The 10,023-nt window shown below is 27.9% G+C and overlaps 1 protein-coding gene across 1 annotated transcript; it reads right to left on the bottom strand.

Moving 5' to 3' along the window:
• Positions 1 to 6,183: 6,183 nt before the first annotated feature.
• LOC140177750 (uncharacterized) lies at positions 6,184 to 9,346 on the bottom strand. The gene is made up of 11 exons (XM_072210908.1): positions 9,197 to 9,346; positions 8,760 to 9,027; positions 8,539 to 8,635; positions 8,314 to 8,419; positions 8,121 to 8,205; positions 7,932 to 8,052; positions 7,267 to 7,396; positions 6,959 to 7,147; positions 6,668 to 6,859; positions 6,465 to 6,566; positions 6,184 to 6,342 (listed from the first exon to the last, which is right to left on the bottom strand). Exons 1-11 carry the CDS (start codon positions 9,344 to 9,346, stop codon positions 6,184 to 6,186), a joined length of 1,599 nt encoding a protein of 532 aa, XP_072067009.1.
• Positions 9,347 to 10,023: the final 677 nt, after the last annotated feature.

Raw genomic sequence — 10,023 nt, 5'->3', positions numbered from 1 at the left:
CTACCTGTCTATTTAGTAAGAGTTGTCACATGGTATTTTGATTGTGGTATTGTATTTAAGATTAGTTGGTAAGCATTTGTTATACAAATTTTAGATTAATAGTCTTAAAATTTTGTTAACAAAATTGATTAGTTTAAATAATCAATAATAAAATAACAGTACTAAATTGGTCTAGTATTAGATAAATTAGTATACATGAATTATAACTTTTCTAATTAGAATAACTATTAAAGCAACACAGGATTTGGATTATCATATTGCATGGAAATTTCGCTCAAAAACTTATTTCTACTCATCTACAGTCCCAACCACTTTCTGGTGTTGTAGACATGTAACTAATACAGACACTTGGGTCAAAATAGAGCCAAAACTTTTCAACCTTTTGCTTTGTATACCAGCCATAATGCAACAATTGAACCGAACATGATGAGCCAAAGAGTATATTTTATTTCAAAAGAGCCAAAAATCTTGCATTGTATGTTTAAATGTTTGAATTTTGATTTATGCAATATATAGAGAGGTTTTTTTATAGGTATAAAAACTACATATAATGCATGTTAGGCAACACTTAAAATGGATAGCAGCCAGGGCTAGGATGGAAGGGGCCTTAACAACATTTTGTACTCTCTTTTAGTTTTTCATTTCTTTATTCTTTATAAACAACAATATTGTCACTGTCAGAGAGAGTTGCTTACCATTAAATGGTATAGAGGATCCTCCAATATGGACTTTTGCAAACTGAGTTTCTCTATTGTGCATTCAATTTTCTAAAAATTTCTTTCTCTGTTCGCTTGGAGTTCATCATTTTTGTCGGTACACATTAATTAAAAGCCAAGCAACTTGTACTTAGGTCAGTTGGTTGTGAGAATATGTTGACCAAAAAATTAAAAAGCAACCTTTATCACTCTTAGTGCAATTTATACTTCGTACCGGAAATAAATTATATATATATAAAGTTTCGGAAAGATGAATTTTAACCATATTAACTATTCATATAAACTAACTAATTCAACAACGAACGTATGATGAAATAACCGTAGTGTAATTAGACAAAATTAAAGTGCAATTTATACTTGTGCATGCAGCAACTCATTGGCCAGCGGCCAACCCTTAAATGGAGCTCAGTACCGTGACGGATTAGTCCTTGTCCTGTCAAGTTGGGGATACCGTGGGAAACCAAAAAAAAATGCAGTTTGATCTTTTATTTGAACCTTAATAATTAGTAAAAAGTTGCATTGATAACGAATTCCTCTCATCAAGGCCTCAAAGTCTAGGGACGTATCTGAGGTAATCTCACCAAACCAACTTAAATGTCTGTAGTTACATCTAGTCTTCTACTAATCGTTACTACGTCAAATGAATAAGCCATATGAAACAAAAAAGAAAATGGCTAACATGTTTTAAATAATCGAAAATGTCTAGTTAAAAAAAATTAGTTAAAATTTGTCTTATTTTTTTTGGTGACTTAAAATTTGTCTTATTTAATATTCATTGATTATTACTAAAATTAATAAATATTAAATAATAAAAATTTAGATTTTCTTTTTGTCTTTCTAATATTATCATAAATATATATATTTATCGGATGGAGTAAATAATTATATTGGATGGATGACTTCAATAATTAAGATTACCTTTTAGGGATTTATCTAATATGTGTGCTACATGTGTTCTATCTGGACACATGTTAAGTTTATAAACTAAAAAAATTTTAATTAAAAATATAAAAATATAAGTTTTCAATATATTTATTTTATATTTATTAAATAAAAATATTTAAAATTTTTACTAATAATTAACTTATCATATACTTTTAGAATACATATAACATATTAGATAAATTCTTTTACTAAGTTTAGTTAATAATCTGATCTGGGAAGAATAAAATGTATGAAAGCTGAAGGTAAAAACACATATACTTAAAAGTAAAATTAGTGGGTATCACTAATTTTATTGAAAATCATTTATTAAGCATGAACTCCAGGAAAAATATTAAAATGTTGTGTTAAATGTGTGTCTCCATGTGAATTTATTATCATATATGTAAAGTAGGAGAGACATTGACAAGATGGCATAATTCAACAAATCAACTAAAATTACCAACCATAAACATGCACCATAATCAAACTTGGGTGGCATAGAGTCTTATAGCCTGGACCAAACCTCAACCTAACATTTCAGACTCCTTTAACGTTCACCTCTTTATTTAGCGATGAATGTGGTATGTGTCTTCAATCTCTTCTTGTTCTGCTTCATGCTTACCAAGTGAAGATTATCATGCAAGTACAAAGATCCTGCTAGACATTTTTTTAAATGATCAAACTATTCTAATTTCATTTAATTCAATGGAGTGAATTTTCACACTACCAAAACATACATATTTTATTTATGGTAAATTTTATTCAATTTTCTGTAAAATAAAGGATAAATTATCCCTTTATGACATGTCTAATAATTGTTGAATAAAATGATTTGATTTATGGTAGATTGACAGTTAATATTAACTCTTAATTTAATTTAAATTATGATAATCTAACTAGCTAATTAACCAAGATATAACTTATTTTGGAATTTATAAAAAATTATTAGAAAAATTATATTTTGTAATTTTAACTACACAATAAAAAAAATTTTAAAAATAAAATAAATAAATAAAATTTTTGGTGCCTCTTTAAAGTTGAAAGTCCGTAAAAATTCTGTTTATATCATTCTATCTTAAGATCAAGAAAAAGTATTACTACACTCTTTGTACTATATAATTTATCGTTGAATATTATTAACTATCTATTTTATATGTTTATATTTATCGATCACTCCTGAGATTTACTTCTTCACCAAATACCTACCATATATACAAAGAAAAAGTTGATCACCATAGTCTCTTTTTCATTTTTTTTTTAACTTCTTTGATTATTCTTCTATAGTATTATACAGGGACAGATCTACTTATATTGTAGTGGGCCAAACACCCCACTACAATTTAAAAATTTTTGAATAGGGCATAATAATAATATTTTTTTGCTCTCATTAAATTATTAAATTTGATTCATAATATTTTTTTATTCAATTTTTGACATTTGATAGTTAATTTAAAAATTTTATATTAGATGTGCATTATAATGATAAATTATCAAATTTAAATGAGATTAGTGTTCTTTCTTAAAAATCGACTTAAAAGAATATTATCTATCCATTAATATTTTTTTCTTTTGAAATTAGTTTTAATTTTTTCCATAATGATTATACTAATTGAATGAGCTTTTTCAACTGTGAATATCATTAAGATCAGAGCTAATTATATGAAATGTGGGTTTTAAATATTTTTAAATAATTGTCTAACAATATATATATATATATATATATATATATATATATATATGTCAATGAAAAATTATTCAATTTTTTTAAAATATGAAATATAAAAAAATAAAATTCTAAATTATATGTTATTATTTAAATTACTATTTTAGTTTTTTAATTTGTAATTAGATATTCTGAAGACTAATCATATTTTATAATAACAAAATATAATTATACTAACAATTATGTTACGTATACATAAAAAATAATTATTTGTATAAAATAAATTTTGAAATACAAAATATACATTGAAAATAAGTTAAATAATATATATATTTATACACAAATTTATAGTAGATAATTTGATAGCTAATTTTTTATATAAAGATAATATTTTTATTATAAAAATTATCACATTATATATATTTTGCCCCCACTATTAAAATTTTTTGAATCCGTTACTGGTATTATATATGTACATGTAATCTCTTCTCTCTCTAATTTATTAAAAGAGAGTTTTAGAAAATTTTGATGTTTAATAATTTTTAAAATTTACAAAAAAATTATATTATAATCAATTAATTAGGTAATCCAAATTTAGATTAAATTAAAAATTAAAATTAATTATAATAAATTAACCAATTTTATTCAGTAATCATTAAATATATTATAAAAGATAACTCATCTTTTATTTCAGAAAGAATTGAGTAAATTTTACCTTTATGAATTTACTTCCAATTAAAACAACTGATCATACTTCAAGTCCTATTGCTCTTTCAGTTCTAATTCATTGAAACCATAAAAGTATTTTTGAAGTTATATTGCCGGAGAGTTTCACAACCTATCAGCAAGAACGACGTGTATTAGTGAATGACAAATTCATCAAATGTGGATTCTGACCTATTCATAGCAATATTAGTGACAAAGCAAACACGAGTGACCGCATTATTAATATATCAAAAATGTTATTGGTACACCAAAATCAGTCACTAAAATTAGTTATTAATATATTTGTGTATTAATATATGTGTAATTTAATTTATTTTTAATATGTATTTATATTTCAACATGTATTTTATACTGATAACTGACTTTAATAACTAATTTTAATATACATATAACATTACTCTTAATATATATACTTTTATTTTTATTATTATATATCAACCTAAAAATATTATTTTAATTTTTAATATTTAAATTAATTTGTAACATTTTAAATATTTTATTTTTATTTTTAAAAAATTTAAATGAATTTAATGTTATAAAATAATTAATAAAATGAGTGATGTAAATATTAATAACATTGTTATTATTAACTTATATTTTTTTATGTTAAAAAAAGATAATTAAATTTTTTTGTAATGCTTTCTCTTCTTAATCTCTTATAAAAAATTCTTCAAATTTTATCAATTAAAAATGGGTGTCAAATCTCAAAATGATGGTGCAATTGGTTTTGTACTTTGAATAAGCTTGGCGAGTAATTGAGCTGATTTTTTCTTCAGATTAGTGAGACCGCCACTATTACTTTTTCGGTGGATTGAAATAACAATGAATATATGATCATCGATAAGATTCAATTTATGTAACATATCTTCCAACACGATCTTCCTTTAATAATGCTGTCCAAATCCAACTTCTAGTAATGGTTAGAAGAACGTTTCTTTCTTATCCACAAGTAACTAAATTCTTCTCACCCCCACATCTTTGCTGGTCATACTAGCAGAAGATCTGTGTAACGCACGGTTAAAAATTTCTATTTTTTTTTTGGATTTGTTTTTTCAGTGTTTTTAGATTGTCACTTTTTACGTTAATAAAAAGTATTTTTTTATTCAATTCTTAACTAAATGTAACAGATTTATTTATTCTATCATCATTCAATACATAAATATTTTTTTTTAACTCTTCATTATTTGTATAAGTATCGTTACTTTTTAAAACATTAATTTTGATGAACACATCTTAGAATTGGCTATAGAAATCTTGTCTCATAAAATATTGTATCTTGTTCAACTTCATAAATTATGCAACAACAAATACATCTTAAAAATATAAACAATACAATTAAGAAGATAAACATAAATAAGAACCAAAACCGATATAATTTATGTATATAAAAAAAATTCTTTCATCGCATTAAAATTTAAGGAAGGGAAAAAATTGAACCGTATAGGATTTTATAGGTTTTTCCACGTATTACAACAAAAGTATATTATTATTCAAATGCATAAAATTAAATCTTCTAACATTGAAATAAATAAGAGTCCAAATTGAAAAAAATCATCAGTAATCGAAAGAGTAAAAATTGCTTTAATTTCATACTTGAACCTAAAAGAAATATCTGGTTTCCTAATAAATAAAAAATGTTATCAGTAAGACATAATAATAACACAAAAAATTCATATTAGTTATTAGTTATAAGATAAACAAATAATATCAAGTTTAAAAAAAATTTCATACACATACGCAAGTCGCTAATTTATTGACCTAAGATCTCAAATGCAAGTAATTCTCCTAATACAACCAACTTCATCAATTTCAGTAACCACCACAAACAGCACTTTGAAATCAGTGTACTCCATCATTAAAGAGCTACTGCATTTTATTGAATTTCAAAAAAATAAGTACAAACATAAAGGACTAAATAGCTAATTTGCCTAGTGGCTAAAGATACTGTGTCCACATCCTAGCACTTAATCTATTACATAAGAAAGATGCCCAAAAAACAATCCAAACAACTTATATAAAACATGAAAACATACACATATTCTCATCCACTACAATCCAATGCATCAAATGCTATTACATGGACACAACTAAAATACCTAATGCCCTAGATTAGTCCTAATCAGTAGCTCTAGTTAACTGCTATGGGTAGCCACCTCAATTAACCCCATGTCCAGAGTAGCCATTATTCCCCGAGCCACGAGATTCATTAGCTTCATCAAATTGTAGCCTCAAGGATCTTCTCAACCTCTTCAACGAAGGCTTCACATCTTTCTCAACATCAAGAGAGCCTCGATTAAGGCCAACCACATACTCCTAGTGTAAACAGTTGCATGAAAATATAAACCTAATTAGAGGGATATAATAAGTTCCAGTCAAAGGAACTTGATCATAAAATTAAGCGCCTTGTCAAAAAAAAAATTGGCAACACTACTCACTTCTTCACTTTCATCAACTTCATCACATGAATTTTCAGAACTATCCACTTCATTTAACTTATCCACCACAGCATCAGCAGACTTTCTCTTGAGGAGAGGATACTATTAAATGACACAACATATTAGGTTCAATTTAAACACAACTCAAAAAAGGGTGAAAAGTAATACAGAAAAAATAATAGAAGAAACTACAAGGATGGAACCTTAGCATCTTCATCAGCTCCCAAGTCAACAACACTTGATTCCTGTTGGGTACATTGAGGCGAACCAGCAAAGAGTTCAGAGCAGCTGGAAGGAGTCAATCTCAAATTTGGTGATTTGGTAACCTTAGAGGGTTTCCTAAATGATCCATCTCCTTTTGGTACAAACCCAACCTTGGATAATACATAGCACATCTAATATAAGACATGAATAAAGGTGGAACAACCAAAAAATAAAAAATTTAAGAAAGAATTTATTAAAATGAAACAATAGGTGCGAATTTCGTTTTATACCTTTTCAAGACTCAAATCTGAACCAGAGAGCTCAAACATTCCAACTATTGCAGCATAATCACAAACACGCTTCACTGGATAGGTCCCTTTGAATTTCTCCATCCCAATAGGCCTACTAAGAACCTTGAACAGCATAGTTTTTCCAACAATTTCTTGGAATATAGGAGGAGACTGTGTGCCAAACACAACCTACGAACAATATAAAACAGATACAACAGAAAAAATGAATCGGTAGAAACCGAAGGATAAGAAAACTCTTTAACAATAAACTCAGCACATAAAAAGAATATAGCATTCAATTGACTTACATCAACATCCTTAAGATATTGTTCAAACAGTTGGGCACAAGTCTTATTCAGTAGGTAACCTGTCTCGCGATCAAAGAGGACAAAAATAGAAACACCACTGGAATCCTCAACCAACACATTCACTCTAAACCTGAATTTTTTAAGATGCACATAAATACTGGCCTAAAGTTAACAACTACGTAGAAATAATTCACTATTTAACAAAGCACAAAGGAAGCATTGTAAAATATTTATACCTAGGAGTCACATTTGTAACATGGATGTTGCAAAATTGACAAAAATAAATCCCAAATTCTGCTTGAACACTTCTGCCACATACACAAGCAGAGTACCATCAAGGACCATCCTCGACTATTTCAGCTATCTTCGTTAGTACAACAAAAGTTCCAGCCTAAAAATATAAGACTAGGTCTATAAATATTAAGACATTATAACCAAAGATAGTTGTAATACAAACTAAAACTGAAAAACTAAAATAAATACTAACAGCATAGTATTTTCAAGTACAAAGGAGGACAAAAGGATTAATATCGTTCCAAAACAAAGCAGTATTTACTAACGAATAGAAAAAGAAAATTTAACACAAATTATCAAGAGTAAAGATGATAAAAAAAATTAAAGTGGTTCCAACCCGGTTGTTATCATCAAGCGACTTCACAGTATACCTAGGTGTGAGCTTCATAAAGTCTTCTTCTATTCCAATATTTTTTCCAGATCCAACAATGCCAATGGGTTGGGATGCACTAACTCCATGTGGAATAGAACTGTTAACAAATACAGCACCAACTTAAATAAGTAAACAATGACAGCAACAACAACAAAAAATACAACAGAAACTACATGTACAAATATACCTTTTCCGAAAAGCTTCCACCTCTGGGATGTCAAGATTAAATCCAAGTTTTGATGTAAACATAACATTCTAAAGTCCAACTCTACCTGAAAAAAATAGATACATTGGTTACAGGAATATAGTGGTAAAACCAAGTGAACTTGGATAACTGACACACCTGAAATGAAATTTACATGATACAAACCTCTAAAAACCTTAACTTTGGCAAATTGTAAAACCACAACTGGCTGTTCAGCATACCTAGAAAACAGAAATCGATTAAGTTCATCAACATATTCACCAAATAAGACACACCGAATCCTGTGATTGAAAACAACCAACAAAATTACCTACACTATTAGAAATTTGACTATACAAACACACCGAAAATAAAAAAGAATTCCAATAAGAGGAAGAGGTAGAAATTAAAGAACGCTAACTCATTTTCAGCAAGTTTCATCACAGCCATCTTCATCTTCTTTCCATCTTTATCATATTCTTTCTCTTCCAACACAGAGACCAACAGACCCACAACATCTGAAATAAATATTAAAAAAACTATTAGAAAATAATGACAACAAAACAACATTCTACAAATCACAAAGAAACAAGACTGCAATCATTCCAGACAAAAAAAGTACGAGCAAATAGCACAACATACCAACTAAGAAATCAGAATCCTCTTTGGTTTCCAAAAGTTCAGTGAATGGAGAGATTGTAAGAGCAGATTTTGGAATAAAATCGCAGATAGCATCCCTGACAGTGGTCTTGAATTTGAAAATCAACTTAAACTGATGCCTAGTGGCCCTATAAGATCCTTGGTTTGGCACAACAGAGAAGAGCTTCATTACATATACTCGACCCTCAGAGAGAAGTTGTTTGAACCTGTAAATCATAGTCTTCTGAACAGTAGCTTGTATCTTGCACCCCTACCAATCAACATAAATTATGATAAATGATAAGTCGAATACAGAGAAAAACAAATTTAAATGAAACAAAATTTCAGACCTCAATATAAAAAAGGCAAGGAGAAACACATCTAAATACAAAAAACAAACAGCCATAAAATTTTAATAGATTTAGACCACTATAACTCACAGATTCATCAACCAAAATCATCTCCATGGAATTTGGGAGAAGCTGACCAGTGAAAGTAGGAACAGTCCAAAGCCTAATCACCCTAACTTTGAGGTTCCATGCTTCCTTCTCAAGATTAATCTTATTAACCATATCCATGACATTTGTCATATTGAAATGCAATTAAAGGGATGAAAGAGAAAACAGATTTCAGTCAATCAAACAGCAACTAAGAAACACATACAACAACAATATGAATGTGAGAAAAATCTGCCATGATCAATGGGTTCTGCCTTTATTTATAAACACAAATCAATTGAGTAATTTGAATTTTGAAATCCATAGAACCCTTATTTTGGGAGGAAAAAAAAGAAGCAAAATAGACATTTGAAAGATATTGATGTTGATTGATCTTAGATATCAATCAAAAGATATTTGCGGGCCCCACTAAATAATCCTATATATAGGACCTAAGCTAACAACAATTGATACACAAATAAGGTGTATAAATGGTAAGTTATATTAACCCTAAGTTATCTTCTATATAAATTGTAAGTTAATAGGAGAAGAGAGGATGGGATGAGAAGAGGATGAGAGAGAAGAGAGAGATAACAAAGACAACATGAGGTAACACCTACAGAAAAGCGAGAACTACAAATAAAAAGAAAACCTATATATGCATAGATTTAGGAGTGGTAGACTTAGAGGAGGACACCTTTTAATATAGACATCATTATTTGATTAGGCTTCCTATATAATTATATTTTCAATGGAAAATATATCATATTCCTAATGAAGATACACACAAGATAATTATCTATGTAATGAAATACCAAAAAATAAAGTGG

The sequence above is a fragment of the Arachis hypogaea genome, chromosome 13 (assembly GCF_003086295.3).
Source record: "Arachis hypogaea cultivar Tifrunner chromosome 13, arahy.Tifrunner.gnm2.J5K5, whole genome shotgun sequence".
Classification (NCBI taxonomy): domain Eukaryota; kingdom Viridiplantae; phylum Streptophyta; class Magnoliopsida; order Fabales; family Fabaceae; genus Arachis; species Arachis hypogaea.
Note: the sequence above shows the minus strand (reverse complement) of the source record. Positions and strands in the feature narration are given on the sequence as shown.

What these genes read in the sequence shown, in the direction of transcription:
- LOC140177750 (XM_072210908.1), bottom strand. Translation starts at nt 9,346, where the DNA reads ATGACAAATGTCATGGATATGGTTAATAAGATTAATCTTGAGAAGGAA. An exon ending in ATGAAACTTGCTGAAAATGA is followed by an intron (nt 8,420 to 8,538) that starts GTTAGCGTTCTT and finishes TTTCAATCACAG; the next exon opens with GATTCGGTGTGTCTTATTTG. An exon ending in AATATCTTAAGGATGTTGAT is followed by an intron (nt 7,148 to 7,266) that starts GTAAGTCAATTG and finishes TATTGTTCGTAG; the next exon opens with GTTGTGTTTGGCACACAGTC.